This window comes from Bos taurus, chromosome 4 (genome assembly GCF_002263795.3).
Source record: "Bos taurus isolate L1 Dominette 01449 registration number 42190680 breed Hereford chromosome 4, ARS-UCD2.0, whole genome shotgun sequence".
NCBI classification, from domain to species: Eukaryota; Metazoa; Chordata; class Mammalia; order Artiodactyla; family Bovidae; genus Bos; species Bos taurus.
Genome location: NC_037331.1, coordinates 11208461 through 11235682, shown reverse-complemented (window position 1 = coordinate 11235682; position 27222 = coordinate 11208461). Strand labels below are relative to the sequence as shown.

The window sequence follows — 27222 nt, the reverse complement described above, 5'->3', positions numbered from 1 at the left end:
CTGCACACTTAACCCAACTGGGATTCTGGGGGAAAGTCATGTTATTGCTGACAAGTACAATTGGTAATAATGTAGAAAGAGGTTATGTTAAAGCCATTGCTGCTGACTAGGGGTTCAGAAAGGGACACAAAAACCATAGCATCAACAATAAACATCTTCATAGCACACATTCTGCCAATATAGGTCTTCCATGATTCAAAAGAATAGACTTCCTAATCACCCAAGGAAGAGAAAAGTTGAGGAAAATATAGGTCTAACCAGGAAATTTCTAGGTGGAATATTAAGGATGTTGAAAGGGTAATGGATAAACATAAAACATTTACTATATGCTGGCATCCAGAATAATATAAACTCATTATAAAACACATTATTGTTAAAGAAAGGGATCAATCAATATTTGTTGTCAATTATGTGTTAAACCCTGTGGTAAGTACTTTAAGAAAACCATAGACTCACACATTATCACATTCCAAATTTTATTAACCACTTATATTTATAATTTTAAATTTTATGTATATGCTTAACCATATTATTACATGTGACCAAACATTAGTACATCATTAAAGCTCAAGATATTCCACGGGATTCAAAAAAAGAAAAAATTCTTATGAAATCACACAGCCTCCTTTGAGCTCCTTGAAGGGATTTTTGTCCTCTGGGATACCCTTTACTAATGGATCCTCCCCAGATCTTTCTTCAACATAATCCCTGAATTCTTCACAACATTTGGACACCTTAAAGGAAAAAAGAAAGAGATGATTCATTTGGTTTAATGGAGAATACTTCAGAACCCAAGAATGCATTTATAATAACCATTTGTGTGTGTGTGTTCTATCTTTTTAATGTGACTCTGCTTTCGGCCAACACACTCATACTTTGTACAAGAGAAGAAGAAACATTGACAGCGGCTCCCTCCTCTGTCCTTGTGGATATCTTAGAGCAAAGACTAATCAGCTGGCCAAACACCAGCTAAGGGTTCTCAGCAGATACTGCTTCCAGCCTCTTTAAAGGAGACAGGATCCAGGGATCAGAACACGGCTGACAACACAAGTCAAGAATGTTACCAGAGTAAGCATTGATTAAATGTTTTTCCTCATTCCAAAAATGTGACCTGTGAAGGTGGAAGGGAATGAATCATTGTTAAATTCCAGGCTTATCACCACTCCTGGATTCTCAGAAGGATACACTTGTAATTTTATTTTAAGCTTGTCTAATGATTGATCATGATTGTGAACTTGAAGGTAAGCTCCAAAGGGAGCTGACTGACTTGTTCACATGTATCGCAGGCATCTAGAACAGAACCTATTTATTTGTGTGTGTGTATATGTGTGCTCAGTCATGGCTGACTCTTTGCAACCTCATGGACTATAGCCTGCTGGGCTCCTCTGACCGTAGAATTTTCCAGGCAAGAATACTGGAGTGGGTTGCCACTTCCTACTCCAGGGGATCTTCCCTCTCCGTGTCCTGCATTGGCAGTCGGTTCACTATGCCACCTGGGAAGACCCTTACATTTTACTGGTGTTCAGTAAAAAAATAATGGCTGAACCAAATCATTTGTTTTGTTTATGAGCTTGCTCCTTAGTCATCTGCAACCTTATAGTAATGACTTTGTGAAAAATCAGGCTTTAGTATTTTAATTAATGGACTCAGTCAAAGCCTGTTAATGTACCATATAACATACTGTTTAGAGAGAGGCAAAGTTCTATACATGTGTAAATATAAGTGTGTGTGTTGTGTATATGTATACATATGCATATACACACATGGGGCCACGTTATTCATTCCTTTTAATTGTCAACTTGTTTTGTTTTCACTTAATACATCATCATGATATTAACACAAAGGTGTTTTATTTTTGGCAGTCCAGGAAGTAACCATTCTGCAAGTTATCTAACGAATTTATTGTTTTGTTTTAATAAAATCTTCATGCTATTTTTTTTCATGGAAGTTCTAAGCAACATCAGACAGAAGACTTAAAACTACTTATAACTCTGCAAACTCATTATCTGCATATTAGAACAAATCATTTCTAACTGGGGGCCGGGCACTGGTCAGGTGGCTCCTTCATAGGATGATACTTGGAGTTTATGCACACATTTGAACAATATCAATTTGAAATATATAATGATTTAGAATCACATTTTTTCCTCCTCAAAATTCAAACTTGAGATTTAGATTCACTTTTCCCCCTTCTTCCAAACACCAGCTCTTTGGGCCCCAACTGGATGTCAGCAACAGGAATCAGTGAGGGTTAGTTCTGACAGTGTCTGGTTAGGATCTGAGAATACTGAGGAGCAATAATTACCTACAATCCTATGTGAGTGTATGTGGTTCAAAACTCTATTATATACAGTTTAATACAAGTTTACACAGCACGGTGGAAAGAACATGGACACTGGATTCAGGAGATCCCAGGTTTGATTTTGGCTCTGCTCACTTACCAGCTGTATCCTTATTTAAAACAGTTTATCTAAGGTTTAACTACTTCATCTATGAAATAGAAGGAACATAGGTTGCATTAAATACCTGGCATAGATAGTGAAGCAAATGGTAGCTATTAACTACAAAGACTGCCTTTCATTTTTGCTTATTATATTCACTTAAAGTCATCACACGGAGAAAGCAATGGCAACCCACTCCAGTACTCTTGCCTGGAAAATCCCATGGACGGAGAAGCCTGGTAGGCTGCAGTCCATGGGGTCGCTAAGAGTCAAGTACGACTAAGCGACTTCACTTTCACTTTTCACTTTCATGCATTGGAGAAGGAAATGGCAACCCACTCCAGTATTCTTGCCTGGAGAGTCCCAGGGACAGAGGAGCCTAGTGGGCTGCCGTCTATGGGGTCGCACAGAGTCAGACACGACTGAAGCGACTTAGCAGCAGCAGCAGCAGGAAAGTCATTACAAATCTTTTTAGAAGTTGGATGCCAAGAGTTGTCCCAGTTTGACAATGCTGCTGTTTAGTCACTAGGTCATGTCTGATTCCATGTGACCCCATGGAATATAAGCTGCCAGGCTCCCCTGTCCATGGGATTCTCCAGGCAGGAATATTGGAGTGGGTTGCCACTTCCTCCTCCAGGGAGTCTCACAATGCTACCACCTTGATAGCAAGGTTGAGGCATATTATGGATCAGTCTGGTTCATAGATATCAATAATAATTTTTAAAGTAATAATAATTACCTATTGTTACTATTCCCATTTTATAGAAGAAGAAATTGGCATAGCTAAGTTAGCTAACTTAAGTGAATGTTACACAGGGAGAAAGTTGTGGAGCCGGAATCTGAGTCAGATATGGTTCCGGAGGAGACACACTTAACCATACTATGATGGACACTATGCCATCCTATGTCAGAGTTCTGGGTTCAGGCCTGGAAAGTTCTGAGTGTGTGTGTGTGTGTGTGGTTTTGGCAGTCTGATACTAAATTAAATTGACTTCCAAGAGCAAAGACACATTATGTAATAGGAAAAGGAACCAGAAAGCCTGACAAAATGGGGATGTATGTGATGTTTATCCAAAACAATAATTCCCAGGTGAACCTGCCACAGTGAACAGTAAACATGAAGATGACCAAACTGCATATAAAACAATCCTGGCTATATAAATAACAAAACAGCTTTTGGATGTTTCACGTATAAAAGAAAAAATCATTAACTCCTTTATCTCAAAAGTTTATTTTCCCACAAATTATAAAGATAAGGGTTTTAACTTTTTTGGTGTATGTTCCAAGCTTTTGTGCTGTTTAAAGATTTAATTTTTATCTTTACAACAAAGTATGTTTGGCCAGTATGGAAAGGGCAACAGGGAAGTTTGAGACAATTATAAACGTAAGAGAAGCCAAAATTCCAACTTTTACTGGGAGTGAGAGTTTTGAGCAAAGTTTGAAGATAATACAAACTCCTTTTTTCACTTTGGCCTGATAAAACAAGTGTTTTTAAGAAACATGAAATATACTCTTATGACTTGTGGAGGAGTTTTTGTTCTACTGATGTTTCTAAAACGAAGAGATCTGAAATACATATCTACATTTTCCAAGCATCAGTCACTGTTTGTTGGGTGGAAAGCTTTATTTCTTTGCCATTTCTGCTCCTTCTAATGGGAGAGGACTTTGGGTAACGGTTTTTAAGATCTGAGAAATGTTTGTAGGAGAAACCAGCGAGTTCTTGTGCCTGACCTCATTTTTATTTTCAAAGAAGGAATAGAATGTACTCATTCATTACTGGCCGTGACAATGCTGGAGGGGATGACGTCTTGGCTAAGAGCATTTGAACAATATCAAGTAAAGAGAAACATCAATTTAGTAAAGTAAAAACAAAATGCCTATATGCATTGCTTTACTTTATTGCTTAGCTAAAAAATATGATGTCTCATATTCTTCATTTTATTTTTCTCTCTCCACTCCCTTTAAAAAAATAATCTATAAAAATGTAAAAACATTTTAGTTTAGCACCATACAAAAACAAAAACAGGCCAAGGGCTGGATTTGGCTTATGGAACATAGTTTTCCAGGCTGTTAATTTTAACTCTAAATCAAAAGATAATTATGATTATTAATTTTCTTAATTTCTGATGAATTTTATCTGAACAACTTATTTTCAACTATACTGAGCTTCTCCAGTGAGTGATGTGAAAGAGGAAAAATAATTTTCCCTCTACACTTCTAGGTTCTTAACTGAGATTACTCTGCAATAAGAAAGGCAGATTAACAGGAGAAAAACAAGTTTAAAAACATGTATACCCTCTGTATACAAGGGAGAAACTCGGGAAAACTGAGGCACTTCCTGAATTAGTTCAAGTCACCACCTTAAATACTGCTACAATGAAAGACAAAATAAGATGGTGGGTGTGGATGACAGGGGTGTGGACAGCCACTTAAGAGCCTAAGATAATTATCAGACCCTTACCCGAAAAAGTCCCTGGAGGCTCATATGGTAAAGAATCTGCTTGCAATGCAGGAGACTTGCATTCAATCCCTGGGTTGGGAGGATCCCCTGGAGAAGGGAATGGCTATTCACCCCCTCCAGTATTTTTGCCTGGAAAATCCCGTGGACGGAGGAACCTGGCAGGCTATATAGTCCACGGGGTCTCATAGAGTCGGACACAACTAAGCAACTAACACTTTTCATTACCTTAAAATAATTCATGACAACCTATCCCTTAAGGATAAATATTTCCCTTTCTTATGTCAGAATACAACCTCTTAGCTAAGCCCTCATAAGCCCCTGACTTTCTCTTCCCTGGAACACTCTTCAAGTTTTACCCAAATCTGTCTCCTGAATTGTAATATTTAAGAGCCCCAAATAAACATTTTTCGTTAAAGAAAAAAAGGATAAAAGAAAAGCACAGTGTCAAAAAAAAAAAAAGAATAAAAACAACAGGCCCAAATGGAGTCACTTGTGCTAAGCCCCACATCAACAAACCAAAACTTAATATCTAATTTAACTGCAGTTTCAATGTTTCCCAAGAGTAAACCTAACACACCGGAATTTCCCAGTCTGCATGAGCTAATCTGCATGAGAGACCTCCTACCCTTCCCCCAAAGGAAGTTGTTCCTGCCTGAAATAATTGTTTCTTTGTTTATGACTTTCTTGTCCCGCCCCTTTGTCCCTATAAAAACCTTCCATTTTGCACAGCTCCTTGGTGAGCCTTTCTACTTGATAGATGCAATGCTGTTCAATCCATGAATTATTTAATAAGGCCAATTATGTCTTCAAATTTACTCAGTTACATTTTGTTTTTTAACAACAGTAAACAAGGGGATGGTGGTTAAGCAGATTTAAATCCTTTTGTTCCCCACTGATAAGAGTTTCTAGCAACTTAAGAGTCATTCTCAGAGAAGGCAATGGCACCCTACTTCTGTACTCTTGCCTAGAAAATCCCATGGATGCAGGAGCCTGGTAGGCTGCAGTCCATGGGATCGCTAAGAACGACTGAGTGACTTCCCTTTCACTTTTCACTTTCATGCATTGGAGGAGGAACTAGCAACCCATTCCAGTATTCTTGCCTGGAGAATCCCAGGGATGGGGGAGCCTGGTGGGCTGCCATCTATGGGGTCGCACAGAGTTGGACACGACTGAAGTGACTTAGCAGTAGCAGCAAGAGTTATTCTTCTCCTCCTGATACAGAGGAGTGAGTGCTTGTATGCATGCTAAGTCGCTTCAGTCATGCCCGACTCTTTGCAACCCTATGGACCAAAGCTCACCAGGCTCCCCTGTCTATGGGATTCTCCAGGCAAGAATACTGAAGTGGGTTGCCATTTCCTTCTCCAGGGGATCTTCCTGACCCAGGGATCGAACTCACATCTCTTATGTCTCCTGCATTGTCAGGCAGGCTCTTTACCACTGGTGCCACCTGGGAAGCCCCACAGAGAAGGAGACACCCTTACCAATGGAGATGTCCCTTACAAATAAAATTCAAAAGAGGACAGCAGTTTACCAGCATTCTTTCCAGCGTCACTTCTTTCTTGAGCTGGTCGACTTCCATCTTCAATTTGTCCTTTTCTGTCAGGTCCTCAATATTGATCACTGGCATCTTCTGCCTGCTGAAAAAGTATAAAGTTTTATACACCTGAATTGTCAGACTCCCTTCAAGTTAATGTAAGCCAAACCTTTCTTCAGCTCTGAACTTACTAAGCAAACTGTTTGTTTTAACTTCCTTTGATAACCAATTTCTCTTGAATCCCTCCAAACAATACTAGCCTACGCACTAGCCCTGAGATTTTAAGGCTTTCTTATAATCTTCACTAATATGATTAAGTATTTAACTCTAAACACCTGCTAGTAGGTGTGTGGAGAGGTCAGTTTAGTCAGTATATAATCTTAAATATCCAGTCCTTTTCCCTGTTTCTTGGCACAGTGTATAAACTGAGGTTCCAACCCTCATCTCCAACTCCAAAACCCTCCATTATATGATTTATGCCATTTAGGTTAGTTTGAGGTCACTGAGGACTGCCCATTAATTCTCTAAATCACTAGAGTATTTAATCTGGTATTAACAGAAAAACATGCAAAAAGTATCATTATAAGTCCCTTATAAATAATGGATTGACATATGAACCAACAGGATGAAAATACACCAACAAATGATCTTGCTAATTAGGAACAAACTAGTATCTTACTTAGATTATACCCAGAATTTTTTTTTTTCTTTTTGTATATTACTGTCACAATGAATTGGATAGCAATGATGAGCAAATGCAGCAAGTTAAAGGGGACGTGGTGAATTCTGATCTCCCGATGTGTATTATAAAAGAATTAGGGCAGTAGCAATATCTTCTTCTTCTTAATTAGATCAGTGGGCAATGGGAAAGACAGTATAGTATTTTGCTGATTCCTTTATGAAACTGCCTGGAAAATATTTCACTGTATCCAAGTGGCATCATGCTTTGTGATCTGTCCTCTTTCAGTCTTGTCTTTCCTTTCGTGCCTCTAATCCAACTTCTATGATGACATATTTTTATGAAAGTTAGATACGCTCGGGTCATATGCTATTTTAGAAAAGCGCTTAAAGTCATACATATACATAAAAATATGCTGCTAATCATATGTTAGCAATTAACTTATTTCCTTGTATTTATATAGTATTTTCATTTCCAAAACATTTGAGGAAATATTATTTTCCTTCTTAGTTTTATAATACTCTGTTCTTCTCTGAATAAAAGAGATAGTTTAGCCTATTTTCAGGGATAAATGCCTACTGATGCCAACAGAGAGGTAAAAGAGAAAACCCAATGGACATGCGTGTGTGTGTGTTAATCACTCAGTCGTTGTCTGACTCTTTGTAACCTCATGTACTGTAGTCTGTTAGGCTCCTCTGTTCATGGAATTCTCCAGGGAAGAATAATGGAGTGGGTAGCCATTCCCTTCTCCAGGGGATCTTTCTGACCCAGGGATCCAACCCCAGTCTCCTGCATTGCAGGCAGATTCTTTATAATCTGAGCTACCAGAGAAGCCCACCCAATGGATACCCAAAGCCAGTATTTCCTATACTTTTAACTTTCATTTTGCATTTTTTATTTTTTTCTATTCTACGAATCCCACTGTGCAATTGTTGTTTGGTATTTGAAAGCCGATTCTCAATTTTATTCTTACCTTCCTTCTCACCTCCTTTAGACTATCTGCAAAAGTTCACAAGCACATCTGTTTCTCCTGATCATTTTTATTTGTTGACATTGTCCTTTGCAAAACTTTTCCCCATCTCGGAAAATGTTTTCCACTTGGCAATGGCTTTGAAGACTCACTTTAGGAACTTGTTGAAACAGAAGCCCAACTTAGGTTTTGATTTAGGGTAGGGCTTAGAATTTCATTTTCTCTGTTGCGGAGAAGGCTTACGATATATTGGCAATAAAATGATCATCCACTAGCACTTGCTAGCTGTGTGGTCCTGATCAAGTTCTATAACCTCTCTGTGACTCATTTTACTAGGAAATAGGAGCAATGATAGTATCTACATTGTAGATTTCTTTGCTTGAGAAGAATGAAGGTTGTATAACACTTGGAGCATGGAGTAAGCACTCAGTCCACGGTAGCTGATGTGACTCACTTACTCTGTACCTCTAGACTCTCACATTGTGCTGTTATACCTGTCACTTGCTGATACGTGGCTTTAAAAGTGCTCTTAAAGGATATCACGCGGACACGATTTAGGTCCTGTAGTACCACGTGTAGTAGATGCTGTTGGTGCCCTTTCCAGACTCCTCTTTCTCTTTCCAGGGTGGGTTATTTGTCCCTCTAGAAGCTGTGGGTATTGACACACACCTTTTCTTATGTTTTCCCTTGGCTGATGAAAACCTTCAACAGATGATACCTGGCAGATTATGACAACTGGCCCCTGTGAGTGTTCTGTAGCAAATGGCTGCCTGAAGTGGGGTTCTGATAGTCCAGACCACTGCCTCTGGGCTGAAAAGCCTTGATATAGCTGAGCTGAGAGCCTTCCTGAGCATCCCATGGGTTCAGGATGAAGCTAGACTTCTGAAACTACATCTTTTCATACCTTCTCCTCCTTCAGCCTGCTTTCCTCATCAGAGATCTCTCCTGAGCACTCACCCTCAATAAATCACTTGGAAAAGGGCCCCTGTCTTAGGATCTGCTTCTGAGACACACTGAAACACAATAGATTATAAGAACCTTTACAACAGCACCCATTTCTTTTATAACATATGTCCTTACCACTCTGTATTGTTTTGTATATTGTTCAGATGCAGAAGAGAACCATGAAGTACTGATAAAGCCACTTGCAACCTATGTCAGAAATATTTACCTCGACATAGAGAAAAGTGCAAGATGTTGTAGAGGAGGAAAAATAATTTTCTCTCTACCCTTCTAGGTTCTCGGCTGAGAAAATCCTGTAATAAAAGATTAATAGAAGAAAAATGAACAGAAGTTTAGTAACACATATACCTCCTATATACATGGGAGAGACCCAGGAAAACTGAGTAACTTCCTCAAATGGCCCAAGCCACCACCTTAAAGACTGCTTCCTGCTAAAGACAAAAGAAGATGTTGTGGAGGGGGAGGAGGAATCAGTTATGGGAGGTATTCAGGCAAAGCACAGTAAACGAGGGCTATGAGATATGAGTTGCTGTCTTCTCCATTGATAGAGTTTTTAGAGATTTAGACTCCTCCTCCTCTTTCTGGTACAGAGAGGGAGACACCATTACAAATGGAGAGTTCGCTTAGAAATATAAATGTCTCTTATAAAAGAATAACTTCTACTTGATTTTCATGGCTTCTCCTATGTCTGCTGTTTCTTAAAAATAATCAGCTCAAAATACCTCTTATGCCAGAGAGACGTATTGTGAGCTGGCATCTTATTCTCCCTTCCAGTACCTAACTCCACGTTATTAACAAATGATTTCTTAACTCTAAAATGCTCTGATTCACCATATTTAATAACAAGTTAAGCAAAACACACTTCATTTGATGTGAATCTTAGAAGGTGAATCTTCGACAATTTGAGAATGCTTGCCAAATTTGATACCACAGGTCTTGTATGGAAAAATTCAAAGAGTGAAGATCAAAACTCTGACCACCCTCAAGGACACCTAGATACACAGTGAAGCACAGCCTATATTATCTGCATGGAGATATATATATATATATATATATACACACACACACATAGATCTCTCTCTCTCTCTCTCTCTCTCTCTCTATATATATATATATATATTTATGTATATATCTCCATGCTCAGAGTTGTATTGAAGTCAAAGATTTAAAAGCATTTAGATATAATATCATAGAACTACTTTTTTAAAAGCCTTATTGGCGTATAGTTGATTTACAACGTTATGTTAGTTGCAGGTGTACAGCAAAGTGAGTCACTTGTAGACATACATATACCCACTCTTTTTTGGATCCTCTTTTCCCATATAGGTCATTACAGAGTATTGAGTAGAGTTCCATGTGCTCTACAGCAAGGTTCCTATTATCTATTTTTCCATAGTAGTGTAATTTTCAACAGCAATCTCCCAATTTATTCCTCCCACCTTATCCCCTGGTAACCACAAGTTTGTTTTCTACATCAGAAATCTACTTCTGTTTTGCAAATAAGTTCATTTGTACCTGTTTTTTTTATTATTCCATAAATAAGTGATGTCATATGATATTTGTCTTTCTGTGTCTGATTTACCTCACTCAGTATCACAATCTCTAGGTCCATCCATGTTGCTGAAAAGGGGCATTATCTTGTTCTTTATTATGACTGAGTCATATCCATTATATATATGTACCACATCTTTTTATCCATTCATGTTTTGATAGAATTAGCTGGCTTCATGCCGTGGCTATTGTAAACAGTGCTGCAGTGACCACTGGGGTGCATATATCTTTTGGAATTATGGTTTTCTCCAGGGAATAGGACTGCCGGATCATATGGTAGTTCTATTTTTAGATTTTTTTAGAAATCTGTTCTCCATAGAGGCTGTACCAATTTACATTCCCACCATCAGTGTAGTGAATTCCCTCTTCTCCATAGCCTCTCCAGCGTTGTAGATTTTTTTTGATGATGACCATCCTGAGCAGTGTGAAGTGATACCTCATTGTAGTTTTGATTTTTATTTCTCTAATAACTAGTGATGTTGAGTATCTTTTCATGTGCTTTTTGGCCATCTTATCATCTCATTACTATTTATCCCATTTGCAGATGAGGCAAAGGAGATCAAGAGAACTGACGTGTCCAAAATCACACTGTTGTTAAGAGTAGAGCTGGGGTTATAACACAAGTGTTTGTTTTCTGGTCTGGGATGATTTCCATTCTTGCAAACCACTTCCAGTTACCCTCTTCAAACTACTTTAAAAGACTGGATTTGCTTTTCTTTCATGTACTCCATTCCCCCGGAATTACTTAGAGAAAGAGAGCACAGACTTGGCAGGGAGGGCTGAAGACTCAGAACAACAAGCCCAGGTAGCAGGTACAGCTAACTAACTCAGGGAAGAAAGATACTCCCATCAGGTAGAAGATACATCACCTTTTACCTCTTCTTCCACCCTGCACTACCAGGGTAGCTGTTGCTGCTGCTAAGTCGCTTCAGTCATGTCCGACTCTGTGAGATCCCATAGACGGCAGCCCACCAGGCTCTCCCGTCCCTGGGATTCTCCAGGCAAGAACACTGGAGTGGGTTGCCATTTCCTTCTCCAATGCATGAAAGTGAAGTCGCTCAGTCGTGTCCGACTCTTCGCGACCCCATGGACTGCAGCCTACCAGGGTCCTCCGCCCATGGGATTTTCCAGGCAAGAGTACTGGAGTGGGGTGCCATTGCCTTCTCTGATCAGAGGAGTTAAGGTCCAAAAAAGCCAAGAGGAGTAGAGGCGGGGGAGACAGAGCAGTGGTTCTCAATGGGAGCAATAGTGCCCCCTAGGGGGCCTTTTGAAACCGCCAGATTGTCTATGGTTTTCACTGGTTTTGTAGGTATGGGTGAAGGATGTTGAGGACAGAACAGTGTAGAGTAGCTTGTTGTTTTAGTCGCTAAGCCATGTCTGACTCTTTTGTGGCTCTGTAGGTTGTAGCCCGCCAGCCTCCTCTGTCCGTGGGATTTCCCAGGGAGGAATACTGGAGTGGGTTTTCATGCCCTCCTCCAGGAGCTCTTCCCAACCCAGGGATCAAACTGGCATCTCCTGTATTGGAAGATGGATTTTTTTTTTTTTTTTTTTTAACCACTGAACCATTGGGCTTCCCAATAGAATAGAGTAGCTTCAGTTCAGTTCAGTTCAGTTGCTCAGTCGTGTCTGACTCTGTGACCTGATGGACTGCAGCATGCCAGGCCTCCCTGTCCATCGCCAACTCCCGGAGTTTACTCAAACTTATGTCCATTGAGTTAGTGATGCCATCTAACCATCTCATCCTCTGTCGCCCCCCTTCTCCTCCCACCTTTAATCTTTCCCAGCACCGGAGTCTTTTCAAATGAGTAAGTTCTTTGCATCAGGTGGCCAAAATATCAGAGTTTCAGGTTCAGCATCAGTCCTTCCAATGAATATTCAGGACTGATTTCCTTTAGGATGGACAGGTTGGATCTCCTTGCTGTCCAAGGGACTCTCAAGAGTCTTCTCCAATGCCACAGTTCAAATGCATCAATTCTTCTGCACTCAGCTTTCTTTATAGTCCAACTCTCACATCCATACATGACCACTGGAAAAACCACAGCCTTGACTAGACGGACATTTGTTGACAAAGTAATGTCTCTGCTCTTTATCTCTAGTTTGGTCATAACTTTTCTTCCAAGGAGCAAGCGTCTTTTAATTTCATGGTTGCAGTCACCATCTGCAGTGATTTGGGAGCCCCCCAAAATAAAGTCTGTCACTATTTCCACTGTTTCTCCATCCATTTGCCATGAAGTAATGAAACAGGATGCCATGATCTTAGTTTTCTGAATGTTGAGCTTTAAGCCAACTTTTTCACTCTCCTCTTTCACTTGCATCAAGAGGCTCTTTAGTTCTTCGCTTTCTGCCATAAGGTTGGTGTCATCTGCATATCTGAGGTTATTGATATTTCTCCCAGCAATCTTGATTCCAGCTTGTGCTTCATCCAGCCCACGTTTCTCATGATGTACTCTGCATATAAGTTAAATAAGCAGGGTGACAACATACAGCCTTGACACACTCCTTTTGCTATTTGGAACCAGTCTGTTGTTCCAGGTCCAGTTCTAACTGTTGCTTCCTGACCTGCATACAGATTTCTCAAGAGGCAGGTTAGGGTCTGGTATTCCTGTCTCTTGAAGAATTTTCCACAGTTTTCAATAGAGTAGCTTAAGGTCTCATTAATACCTTTCAGAGTTTCCATAGGTTTCTTGACATTTATTTAGAATTAAAGGAAGATCCCTTGTTGTAGAAAATGGCAACCCATTCCAGTATTCTTGCCTGGAGAATCTTATGGACAGAGGAACCTGGTGGGCTACAGTTCATGGGGTCATAAAGAAGTCTAACATGACCTAGTGACTAAACAATGACAAGGACAGTGTAAAGTTAAAAGGCTATTTGTCTTATGTTTACTTTTAAACATTATAGATTAGAGTATTTTGAAGAAAACTTGACTAATAAAACAATTAACTTATAAGGACTATATTGGAGAAAATTACTACAATTAATTTTTAAAAGTCTTTTGTTTTTTACAGAGAATCAATCACAGATTCTTTGAAATAGAAATGCTGTTCAGTTCAGTTCAGTAGCTCAGTAGTGTCCGACTCTTTGTGACCCCATGAATCGCAGCACGCCAGGCCTCCCTGTCCATCACCAACTCCCGGAGTTCACTCAGACTCATGTCCATCAAGTCGGCGATGCCATCAAGCCATCTCATCCTCTGTTAGGGCACTTCAAATATGTTGATTCATAAACATTCAGTTTGACACATTTTTCAGACACAAATCCACTCTGTTACGTAAACTTGTAATCATGGGTATAAACTTTCTCTTCTTGTACTTTTCTTTTTCATCTTGACATTATACTTGGGACTATTAACGAATAATAGCTCACATTTTTATTCATTTGTTCAATAAATATTTACTGAGTTCTATTATGTGCCATATAGTATTCTGGATTCTTGAAGGTAGAGCAGAGAAAAAAAAAATTAGAATACTTACATTCTCATGAGGGAGACAAACAATAAACAAGATTTAAGAAATTAAATGTAGCAATATATTGTGAAAAGTGTTAAGGGGAAAAATATAATGTGGAAGGAAAAGGAAATGTCAAGAGAAGTTATTTCAGTCATTGAGAGAGTGGCCAGGGCAGGCTTCTCCGAGACAGTGCTATTTGAATGAAGACCCGAAGGAGTGATGGCGTGTCTAAGAGAACACTGCATGTATCCAAGAGAAGGTGGCTCCAGGGATCAGTAAGTGCAAGGGCAGCAGTGAACCAGCATGAAAGTGATGAGTCAAGTGAATGTGGGAGAAGAATAGCACGTGGTATCAGGACTCGAAGGGGTCTTTCAGGCCACTGTAAAGATTCCGGCTTCATTATGAGTGACAGGGAACACGGGAGGGTTTTGAGTAATAGAGTGATATTATCTGTCATATGTTTCAGCATCATGATTCTGGCAACTATTTTGAGGTTAGAACATAGAGCGCAAGGGGAGAGGCAGAGATGAGGCAATTTTGGTAATTAAGGTGAGACACGATGGTGACTAAAATCAGAGTAATAGGTGCGGAGGTGGGGACATGTGATGAGATTCTCAATATATTTTGAAAGTAGAAATAATAGAACATGCTGAGAGATCAGATATAGGAATTAAAAGAAAGAAAAAGTCAAGGTAACTCCAATGATTTGAGTCTGAACAACTGAAAAAGGAATCTGCTATTCAGTTGGTGTAAAAGTAATAGCAGTTTTGGACCCTGAATTTTAAATATAACTAAGGTCAAATACATCTTATTAATCAAAGTAGGAACAGTGATAGTCAACACATTTTTGCCAATCAGAAGTCATTATGTATATTCCTGTAGCAAAAAAAAAAAAAAAAAAAATTATTATCCGTGCTTCAGGATTTGACGAACTCTTGGAAATCATTTTCTGCCTCCTGCTGGTCTGGTCATGGAAGCATTTTCCCTGTAAAATTTTGTCAAGATGCTTGAAGCAGTGGTTGGTTGGCAAGAGGTCAGGTGAATATGGCAGATGAGGCAAAACTTCGTAGCCCAATTCATTCAACTTTTGAAGCACTGGTTGTGTGACATGTGGTCAATTATTGTTGTGGAGAAGAATTGGGCATTTTCTGTTGACCAATGCCAGCTGCAAGGCTGCAGGCATTGCAGTTTTTGGTGCATTCCATCGATTTGCTAGGTGTACTTCTCAAATGTAATGGTTTCACAGGGATTCAGAAAGCTGTAGTGGATCAGACCAGCAGCAGACCACCAGTGACCATGACCCTTTTTTGGTGCAACTCTGGCTTTAGAAAATGCTTTGGAGCTTCTCGCTCCAACCACTGAGTTGGTTGTCATGTAAAATCCCATTTTCATCACATGTCACAATCTGATTGAGAAGTGGTTAATTGTTGTTGCATATAATAAGAGATCGGAGAAGGCAATGGCAACCCACTCTAGTACTCTTGCCTGGAAAATCCCATGGACAGAGGAGCCTGGTAGGCTGAAGTCCATGGGGTCGCTAGGAGTTGGATACGACTGAGCTACTTCACTTTAACTTTTCACTTTCATGCATTGGAGAAGGAAATGGCAACCGACTCCAGTGTTCTTGCCTGGAGAGTCCCAGGGACGGGGGCACCTGGTGGGCTGCCATCTATGGGGTCGCACAGAATCAGACACGACTGAAGCAGAAGATGACACTTTAAAATGATGATTTCTTCTTTTTTTGAAATGCAGTCAGTTCGTGAGGCACCTACTTATCCAGCTTTTTCACCTTTCCAATTTGCTTCAAATGCCAAATGACCATAGAATAGTCGATGTTAAGTTCTTGGGCAACTTCTCATGTAGTTTTAAGAGGATCAAGATTTGATGATGCTCTCAGTTGGTCATTGTCAACTTCCGGTGGCCGGTCACTGCACTCCTCATCTTCAACGCACTCGTGTCCTTTGCAAAATGTCTTGAACCACCATTGCACTGTACGTTCATTAGCAGTTCCTGGACCAAAGGCATTGTTGATAATTTGAGTTGTCTCCGCTGCTTTATGACCCATTTTGAACTCAAATAAGAAAATCACTCGAATTTGCTTTTTGTCTAACATCATTTTTCCATAGTCTAAAATGCATATAAAATAAACAGCAATAATTCATTAGCAAAAACCATAAAGAAAGAAATGTGTATTAAAATGATGTATAACATGGCCACATTTATTTAAGAATGCATTCCAGTATCAAGTGGCAAAGTTCAACAATGCAAAACTGCAATTACTTTTGCATTGTAAAAGTTTAGGGGAAAGGCCAGAGCTTAGCAGACAGCCAGAAAAAAACAGAAAAGAGAAGAGAACAAAGGCTTAACCTGAACCCTCTAAAGTGAGGAGATGAGATGAAATTAATAAAGGAAAATGAGCTTGTTGTGATGAGGATTAATTGGTTAATAACTTCTGAGCACTTACCGTGTGCCAGACACTGTGTTGAACACCCATAGGTATCCCTTTATATCTGTGTATCTACTCTTTTTCCTCTTTCTACATGGGCCAGTAAAATGATAGCTACTAACAAGCATTTATTTATTCAGCAAATATTTATTAACTCCCAGGGACCAGGTGCTCTTGATTGCTAGGTGTGGAAGCAGCAACAAAATCAACTTTCTTATCTCTTACGGTGTCTATACTACATCCTTCCATAAATCACTCTTTTTCTGTTGAGAGTTTTTTTCCTATTACATAAAAGATAATTTGTGTCTGGGTTTTTTTTTCTTCCGTCTAATCAAGTTGATTACACATTTTATCATATTTGGTTTTTCAAAGCCAGTTGCTTTTGTATTTGTTGCTATTTTTATTACACGGATTGCATACCAATCTCTTTCAACCTGTAGCTAAGCACAAGTGAGCCTAGACATTCAAATAGATTCTATGACAACTCGCTTTCTTCTCCAGGGCAACTCTGGTTCTCTGTTTCTACTGAGCAAGTTGGGTTTTTAAGACACTTGAAAAGAAGTAGGAGAGTGGTAATAATAAAAAATTGTTTATTCCCCAGATACTTATGAGATCCTACTTTCCAGGTCTTACTAAATCAACTAAGTAGGGAAAAACCAAAAGAATATAGTATGATGAAGACTAAAAAAAGGGATTTTGAGAATGATGAAGGATTTGAAATTGTTAGCTACTGCTGAAAGGTTAGACAAAATATAGTTGGGAAAATGTGGTCTCTGGTGACCTTGGAGCCAGCTGCTTTCTCATATGTATTGGGAGGTCCAGTAGGATGTGGCAACGGGATGGGTTGCCCTTGACAAGAGCACTTTTTCTTCCTCTTCTCAGGGCGAAAGCTTACTGAATGGAATGTGGGGAAAAATGGGAGATGAGGAAGTGGAAGCAGAGAGTGAAGATAACATTTCTGAGAGGTTCTGCTGGGAAAGGGAGTGGTGAAGTCGGGTCCTAATAGGAAAGGGCCATAGAATCGAATGTTAACTGCAAGTTTGGGATGAAAAAAATCAGAGATAGAGCACTCCAAATGGAAATTTATAACCTGGGTATTTGTGCTGAAGGATGAGAATGGGTCAGAGCTGATGTCACAGAGGGGTGAGAAAGCAAAAGAAGAAAGGACCCAGAAAAGCGGCTAAGGGGTTGATCTCTGACCAGGGCATGTCCTCTATTGCAAGAGAAAGGAAGATAGAGAATACAGGACAGTCCGTTGACCAGTAGGAACAACTCACCCTTCTCTGACTCGTTCAGTATATCTAGTCCAGACTAGTACTCAATTCTCTTCTAATACAAACATTTCAGTTCAGCTCAGTTTTCCTCTCACTAACAGTCAATAAGAGGGAAAAAACAAAACAAAACCGTGAGTGCTAGGAGATGCATGTGAAATGAAAGTCACTCAGTCATGTCTGACTCTTTGTGACTCCGTGGACTATATAGTCCATGGAATTCTCCAGGCCAGAATACTGGAGTGGGTAGCGCTTTATGCTCCAGGGGATCTTCCCAACCCAGGGATCAAACCCAGGTCTCCCACATTGCAGGCCCCTTTCAAACAGCAGCTCGCGTCTCCTTCTGCCCCCAAATGGGCAGGTTGTCCCCACTTTGTGACTTAATACACAAAACTTTTCTACATAAAGCTACAGCAAATGAACGTTTGAATGGCTTATTATGACACATTAGTAAGTAATGTATACCCAACATGGGATCTGGGCTAGAGTATAAAAATAACAAGACTTTCTCATGAAAGTGTATCTTTATACTTGAAAGGTCAAGACCCATTACTCTCTGCTAAATATAACCCTGAAAATAAGGTCTTTAGTGGTTAACTCTCCCAATCCTCTTATCTGATTATCAACTTCGGCAGATGTTTCTCTTAGAGCCTTAGAGCAGTGCATTTAAATTGTAGTTCTCTGCTAGTTCTCAATTATAATTTCATACTTGAGGAGAAAGGAAAACTGAGATAGAGCTGCCCAGGTACTGAACTAGGGTCATGAGCATATGTTCTGTTAAATGAGTCTGACTTTAGTCCCCATGAATGTGGAAGAAAAGGATGTGGGCGCAGTGAGGCCAGGGGAACCAGAAGCCAGACTGCTTGTGCGACTTGTATATGTAGTTTTGGCCAAGTCACATATCTATCAAAAGCTTCAGATCCTCATTTGCAGAGTGGGGAGAAAAAAGTATTTTCCTCAAGTGGTTATTGTGGGAGCATTTAATGAGTGCAAAGTACAATGCAAATTCTGAACAGACATTTATTGCTACTGAGGATCCTACATGGTGTACAAGAGCTCAGGGAAATTTTTCCTTCCTTCCCTCATTCTTAATCTGCTGCTCTTTCTAGTGGATTGGTAACCTCAGCTAGAATTCTGGATAGGTGGTGAAGCTGCACAATGCTAAAAACTTGGGTAAAATAATTCAAAATCTGTCCCAATCTTCTCGGTGCCCTACACAGTTAAATGTCCAGCAACCTGGATGAGAAAAAAGATGGTCTGCATTCCAAGTAGGCATGATATTTGATGGAACATACATCTAGGAAGAAGAGAAAGAAGGGTTCTGAAATCCTGCCTTCTTGAGGAGGGTAATGCTTTGCTATAACCCCAGCTCCTAAAAGAACCAACCAAAGCAACTAGCTGATGAAGAAAAGAGCCTGTGTCCCGCAGACACAGAAGACGCAATATGAGATACATTGACCTGGATTGGTTTTTATTGTGAATTGAGCTCTTGCTTAAGTTTTGATTTCTTCCTCCATGGTCCCATAGAACCTTGTACAGATTTTTAATATTGTACTAAGAACACTATATTGCAACTGGGTCACAGAGTGTTTATCTGTCTACCCTATTTTGCCATGAGATACCTACTGTGTTTATCATCTTTGTATCCCAAATGTACACAAAGGCACAAAATTGGACACACTTTAAATGTTTAATCTGCTTATTTTTAAAATAGGTGAATGAAAGAATGACCACGGTAAAAGACACATAATATACTTCATTATCTAGTTCTGCTTAGGGAGAAGGAGAATAATAAAATTAGGCATAGGGAATGTCTCATGCTTTTAAGTGACTCCACCTTATTATGTAACACTGATAAATGCACTCTGTGTCCGACAGAGGGTGCGATAGAGCAAACATTTCCTCCATAGCCCAACCCACTAGAAAATTGTCTAGCTGGTGAAGGAACTGTCTAAACTTTAACAAAACTCGCGTGACCACTGACTCACTCAGAAGAGATTAGCTGCCTTTCTTTGCAGATGTGCAAACTCCTTGTTATTGCCAGCTGGATTCATTTCAGATTTTATTTTAACAGGGCTAAACTAACAGGAAGCAAGTTCAGTTCAGTTCAGTTCAGTCGCTCAGTCGTGTCCGACTCTTTGCGACCCCATGAATCGCAGCATGCCAGGCCTCCTTGTCTATCAACAACTCCCGGAGTTCACTCAGACTCACGTCCATCTAGTCAGTGATGCCATCCAGCCATCTCATCCTCGGTCATCCCTTTCTCCTCCTACCCCCAATCCCTCCCAGCATCAGAGTCTTTTCCAATGAGTCAACTCTTCACATGAGGTGGCCAAAGTACTGGAGTTTCAGCTTTAGTATCATTCCTTCCAAAGAAATCCCAGGGCTGATCTTCTTCAGAATGGACTGGTTGGATCTCCTTGCAGTCCAAGGGACTCTCAAGAGTCTTCTCCAACACCACAGTTCAAAAACATCAATTCTTCGGCACTCAGCCTTCTTCACAGTCCAACTCTCACATCCATACATGACCACGAGAAAAACCATAGCCTTGACTAGATGGAAGAAAGTAGGGAAAACCACTAGACCATTCAGGTATGACCTAAATCAAATCCCTTACGATTATACAGTGGAAGTGAGAAATAGATTTAAGGGACTAGATCTGATAGATAGAGTGCCTGATGAACTATGGATAGAGGTTCATGACATTGTACAGGAGACAGGGATCAAGACCATCCCCATGGAAAAGAAATGCCAAAAAGCAAAATGGCTGTCTGAGGAGGCCTTACAAATAGCTGTGAAAAGAAGAGAAGCGAAAAGCAAAGGAGAAAAGGAAAGATATAAGCATCTGAATGCAGAGTTCTGAAGAATAGCAAGAAGAGATAAGAAAGCCTTCCTCAGCGATGAATGCAAAGAAATAGAGGAAAACAACAGAATGGGAAAGACTAGAGATCTCTTCAAGAAAATTAGAGATACCAAGGGAACATTTCATGCAAAGATAGGCTCGATAAAGGACAGAAATGGTATGGACCTAACAGAAGCAGAAGATATTAAGAAGAGGTGGCAAGAATACACAGAAGAACTGTACAGGCAGCAAGAACTTTCTTTACTGACAAGTTATCAATGTAACTTGGAGAAGGAAATGGCAACCCACTCCAGTATTTTTGCCTGGAGAATCCCAGGGACAGAGGAGCCTGGTGGGCTGCCATTTATGGGGTCGCATACATGCATTGGAGAAGGAAATGGCAACCCACTCCAGTATTCTTGCTTGGAGAATCCGAGGGATGGAAGAGCCTGGTGGGCTGCTGTCTATGGGGTTGTACAGAGTCGGACACGACTGAAGCAACTTAGCAGCAGCAGCAATGTAACTCCTTAAGTGGTGATGTTATGTTATGATATGCATCCCCAAATCACTGAGTTAAATTAATTCTCCTCATTCATTCAAAAGTTAGACAGGTCACCACTCCCTCGGGTATCTGACAGAAAGGAAGACCATCTGCCTGAATCCTTTCCTTAAATTCATGGTCACCTTTGAGGTCTGTGGGGTGCTCAGAGGATAGAACAGAATGCTCAAAACTTGGCAATTCTAGAAGCAATTGTGTTCCAAATCAACTGCACATCCACTTGTTATGGGGCCAAGGTGGGGGAGGGTGTGGGAAAGAACAGAGGCAAGGATCTGACATACAAATGCTGCTCCTGAACCCACAGGAGTGTATGTGCGCTCCAATTCTGGTATTTACGTGGACACTAAATACTCTAAGGGCTTCCCTGGGGGCTCAGATGGTAAAGAACCTGCATGCAAAGCAGGAGACCTGGTCGATCCCGGGGTTTGGAAGATCCCCTGCAGGAGGTCATGGCAATCCACTCCAGTGTTCTGGCCTGGAGAATCCCCATGGACAGAGGATCAGACCATGGGGTTGCAAAGAGTTGGACATGTCTGAGAAATGAAGCAGAAAATACTCTAAGGTCCTGACACAGTGGAAAGAGCCTCAATCTGGCTATGTCAGAAAGAATCCAGGGCTGACTAAGTATCAGGAATGTGGGTTCTAGGCTCAGCTCTGCCAACAATGAAGGCAAGTGAACATGACCAACCATTTTATCTTTCTAGGCCTCAACTCGTAAAGGTAAAATAACAATACTGGAACAGATGGTATTGACAGTTCTTTTCAGCATTCATTCTATAAGAATGGGGACTTCAAAGGTTTCTCAGTGGTAAAGAATCTACCTTCAATGCAGGAGATCTGAGTTCAATCCCTGGGTTGGGAAGATCCCCTGGAGGAGGGTATGGCAACCCACTCCAGGATTCTTGCCTGGAGAATCCTAAGGACAGAAGAGCCTGGTGGGCTACAGTCCATAGGATTGTATTTGTCAGCCCAGTTGAGTTGGACATGACTGAGCACTCATGCATGCACCATAAGAATGTACGAACTCCATGCCTTATTTTACAGATCTCTAAGCTATTTTGAGCCTCTGTCTTTAGCTGCGCCATTAGGGCTGTCACTTGGTCTGGCAATGACAAATCAATCTGGGTGACTGTTCTTCCCAGTTCCCTCCAGCCTTGCACTTCCTGTTGACTCGGATAAAGGAATTCTGTTTTTCGGCTGTGCTGTGCTAAGCTTTTGGCCTAGATACAGGTTTAAGGAGATAGAAGTACTATGGCATCCGTATGGAGGCTGATTGTAGTGGTCACATAGCTCCTTTCCACATGGTCCTAAAAATAAATTCAGCAATTTAAAGTAGTCCCAGGAATTTTAGCTTCCTCTTATATTGGAAAAGATCTTTTTTAGGGATATAGAAGTACTCAAGGGTTTTGCAACTGAGGGGTAATGTTCTTCCTGATCACCTGTATTGACAATTTCACACTCCTAACTCCCCCATGTGTTCAGTTGTCCTTCCCTGTCCCTGCTCAGTGGTCACAGAGCTGTTAGAGACATGCTCCATTTGGGACAGAGCAATGAAGGAAACTGGACTTTTCAGGTGGCTCAGCAGTAAAGAATCCACCTGCCAGTGCTGGAGATGCAGAGACGTGGGTTTGATCCTTGGGTCAGGAAGACCCCCTGGAGAAGGAAATGGCAACCCACTGCAGTATTCCTGGCTGGGAAATCCCATGGACAACAGAGGAGCCTGGAGGGCTACTGTCCATGGAGTTGCAAAAGAGTAGGACACAACTGAGAGACTAAACAACAACAAAGGAGGAAATGGACATGTCTAGAGCACCTCTGTGCACAGACTGCAGCCTGAGTCCATAGCCTCTGTACCTCAAAGGGGTGAAAGGTCTGGTCTTGCCCTCGTGTCCCTCCATCTGTTACACAGCAGGCCGGAGGGCAGTGAGCGCCTGCTGGGGCTGATGCTCACCTCCCCAGAAGAGCTCCTCACAAAGCAATATCTGACTGTGTGATACCTTCTGAAGTGGAGAGGTGACCTCTGAGCTCAGCCAAAGAGGAAATCTGATGGGAGCAAAGTCATGGGTTGCAGTTCTGCAAGGTCAATTCGTGGTGCTCTGCTTCTCAAATGTGGTTGGTGCTCCATCTTAAAATGTTGTGCCAAGGCTTTCATTGGGAACTGGGACATGGGGTGTCTCTAGTGGATTCTGTGCCTGTGTGTGAGGAGCTGAAGCTCATCTCTCTGAGTTCCTAGGTCCTTTCCTTTTAATCCTCATGTGTGTGTGTGTGTGTGTGTGTGTGTGTGTTAGTTGCTTAATTGTGTCTGACTCTGAAACCTCATGGACCATGGCCCTCTAGGCTCCACTGTCCATGGGATTCTCCAGACAAGAATACTGGAGTGGTTGCCATGCTCTCCTCCAGGGGATCTTCCAGACCCGGGACTGATCCCTTAAGAACTGTGCATTTTGTCAATTCTAAGACACTCCTTTTTTCTTATATTATCTCTGAAGTTGGAATGCATCTTATATTCAGCATGTGTGTATATGTGCTTAGTCATGTCCAACTCTTCGCAACCCCATGGACTGTAGCTCACCAGGCTCCTCATGTGATTTCCCAGGCAAGAATACTGGAATGGGTAGCCATCCCTTCTCCAGGGGATCTTCCCAATGCAGGGATCGAACCTGGGTCTCCTGCTTGAAGGCAGATTCTTTACTGTCTGAGTCAAATCCTCACAGCACACTTATAAGGGACAGTTAGTATATCCATTTCACAGGTAAGAAAACGGAGGCTCTAAGAGTTTATGTAACTTTTCCAAAGAAGCAAGAAAGAAAATCCAGGTACCCTCTGACTCCCAAGTCTGCTTTCCCACTGCACCGTGCAATTCCCCAAAATAATCTGCCCTAATTCAAAATATTATTCTTTCTATTAATACATGAAGCAAAAAGTGATCACAAATTGCTAGCAGCTGAGAACAAAGAACAGAATTGACAATAGTCAATGCTGAATGGTAATTGTGTCTCAGTCTCAATCCTTGAATCTGTTTTTAGTCCATTTGGGAGACATATTTAAACAGATTCAGAAGAATGCAAATAAGTTACCTTTGAAGTTGAATTAGCTGTTCTTCTCAACATTGTTGTTGTTGTTCAGCCACTCAGTCGTGTCTGACTCTTTGTGACCCCAAGGACTGCAGCAAGCCACGCTTCCCTGTCCTTCACCATCTCCCAAAGCTTGCTCAAACTCATGTCCATTGAGTTAGTGATGCCATCCAACCTTCTCATCCTCTGTCATCCCCTTCTTTTTCTGCCTTCAATCTTTCCCCAGCATTAGGGTCTTTTCTAATGAGTCGGCTTTTCCCATCAAGTGACCAAAGTATTGGACTTTCAGCTTTAGCATCCATCTTTCCAATGAATATTCAGGATTGATTTCCTTTAGAATTTACTGGTTTTGATCTCCCTGCAGGCCAAGGGACTCTCAAGAGTCTTCTCCAACACTACAGTTCAAAAGCATCAATTTTTTCGGTGCTCAGTCTTCTTTATGGTCCAACTCTCACATCCATACATGATTACTGAAAAAACCATGTGGACCTTTATCAGCAAAGTACTGTCTCTGCTTTTTAATACTCTGTCTAGGTTTGTCATAGCTTTACTTCCAAGGAGCAAGCATCTTTTAATTTCATGGCTGCAGTCACCATCTGCAGTGATTTTGGAGCCCAAGAAAATAGTCTGTCACTGTTTCCATTGTTTCCCCATCTATTTGCCATGAAGTGATTGTCTCAACATGATCCTGGCTAAATGTATGGTAAAAGTTCCCTCCCCTATTAGTATTTGGGAGGTATTGGGAAGATCTAATCTGATTCTCAGAGGAGTATATATTTCCAAAACCAGCTGGCTGCCTCAGTGTTGGACTTGCTGGAGCCAACTCATGTTGGCTCTGGTGAACTCGATTGTATTCATTAATTTCCAACTCTGGTGGTTTGGAATCAGCCATAACTGGGAGCATTTATGCCATGGAAACCAGTAAAATATTCAAACCAACACACCCTTCCCCCATTTCTTTTTTCCTTCCTGGCAAACTGGTTGTTCACTTTATCCTTATAACCCTGTCACTCTTAACCACAGGTATCTAGCAATCTGGCAGTATAAGTGACACAGAGTATTTCCAGACCAGGCTAGTTTTCCTAGGAATATGGTTCGTTGCCATGATACCAGGAAAACCGAGAACTGGCCCTAGGCGTTATATGTGGAAATATCCCAGATCACTAACTCACCTTGAGCAGAGAGATTTTCCGAAACTGGAAAGAACTCTTGTAAACTCCCTTCAGTATCTTTGGAAGCAGCCAGGAATAGTTACTCTCTAAAGAATATTAAATAGAGCAAAAGGAAAAGGTGGAGGAAGGAAATACACAGTCATCAAGAGAACCCATTAAAATATTCTCCAAAAATATCCTTCACATTTCATATAAAACCCCAGGGTAGACCATTTGTTTTGTATAAACAAAAGGCTAGGCTCAGGCTATTATGTCAAAGCACCACTGAATGGTAATAGACAAACTGACACTGAGAAATGTATGGGAAGCAGCTGATTTGGTCAAAGCTTCAGGATCTACTCACCACATCCCTCAAGGCCATTGCTTTTTGGATTTTCCTGTTCCGGGTCCAAAAGCACAGTTATAACTCAAACACATGGCTGACAGGGGTGGAAAATCATTTTGGAAAACTATTTGGCAGTTTCTAACATTTTAAAGTATTTTATTCGAGAGTAATAAGAGTTGTTTGCATACACAAAGCAGCTTTATTCATAGTAGTAGCCCCAAACTAGAAATAACACAAATGTCCAGTAACAGGACATTTGTTGTATACTCATACATTGCAAGACTACTCAACATTTACAAGGAACAAACTCTGAAAGAGCATGTGAGTATGTGTGTTAGTCGCTTAGTCGTGTCCGACTCTTTGGGACCCCATGGACTGTGACTCGCCAGGCTACTCTGTCCGTGGGGTTCTCCAGGCAAGAATACTGGAGTGGGTTGCCATTCCCTTCTCTAGGGGATCTTCCCAATCCAGGGATTGAACCTGGGTCTCCCACATTGCAGGCAGATTCTTTACAATTTGAGCCACGAGGGAAAGCCCCTACAATAGCATATGTGTGTCTTAAAAACAGTACAGTGAAGTACAAAACAGTACATATTTTATGATTCTGTTTGCATGAGATTTAGAACAGGGAAATCAAATCTATGCTGATCAGAAGAGCTATTGTTCCTGGCCTAGGGTTGGAAGGATGGACTGGGAAAGGGTATAAGAGAATGTTCTGGGGTGATGGAAATGTTCTAATTCTGGATTGGAGTGGTGATTACAAAAGTATATATAATTGTCAAAATTGATCTAACTATACACTTAGACATATTATGAGCCCATGAAATGTAAATTAGACCTCTACTGAAATATGAATATGTGTGAAAGTGTTAGTCCCCCAGTCATGTCTAACTCTTTGCGACCCCATGGACTGAAGCCTGCCAGGCTCCTTTGTCCATGGAATTCTCCAGGCAAGAATAGAGTGGGTTGCTATTCCCTCCTCCAAGGGATCTTCCCTACCCAGGGATTGAATCTGGTCTCCTCACTGCAGGGACATTCTTTACTATCTGAGCCGCCAGGGAAGCCCATATCTATGTATAAAGTAAATAGATACGCATATGCTTACATTTGTAATCTAATTAAAGGATATAATGTAATAAGCTCCGCTTCCTTGGGCCCTAGGAGTTTCACACTTTGTACCCGGCAAAGACATAGACTTTGTGCTTTCAAAGTGTGGGTTCAGGCCTCTGCGTGATGCTGCACGTTGGAACCTTGTGCAATCACACCCAGGTCATTTCCCTCAAGCCTGTCGACTTCCCATCTCTGACACAATGCTTCATCTGGGTCATCCCCGCAGAGCCACGGGAGAAAGTTTGGGGCCAGGTTCAGCTTGGCGGGGAATTCCTCTCCCCCGCACACACTTTCCAGCGCAGGGAGGCGGCCGGGTCACAGAGCTCACGGGGCATGAATCAGCCTCCCCTTCCAGGCTCCACGAAGGCGCGCTCC

General features: G+C 41.1%; 1 protein-coding gene across 3 annotated transcripts; it reads right to left on the bottom strand.

Annotated features, from left to right (window-relative positions):
* Positions 1–463: 463 nt before the first annotated feature.
* On the bottom strand, positions 464–25512 carry GNGT1 (G protein subunit gamma transducin 1). Of its 3 annotated transcripts, XM_024990465.2 has the most exons (4): positions 25413–25512; positions 9257–9341; positions 6434–6539; positions 466–734 (listed from the first exon to the last, which is right to left on the bottom strand). In XM_024990465.2, the coding sequence occupies exons 2-4, from the start codon at positions 9262–9264 to the stop codon at positions 606–608; spliced, it is 243 nt and encodes an 80-aa protein (XP_024846233.1). In that variant the 5' UTR covers positions 9265–9341; positions 25413–25512; the 3' UTR covers positions 466–605. The 3 variants fall into 3 exon arrangements, with proteins under 3 accessions (NP_776752.1, XP_024846233.1, XP_010802285.1); NM_174327.3 differs by lacking the exons at positions 9257–9341; positions 25413–25512 and adding an exon at positions 6628–6687 and having other exon boundaries at positions 464–734; positions 6434–6536; XM_010803983.4 differs by lacking the exons at positions 9257–9341; positions 25413–25512 and adding an exon at positions 6628–6714.
* Between the last annotated feature and the right edge of the window lie 1710 nt (positions 25513–27222).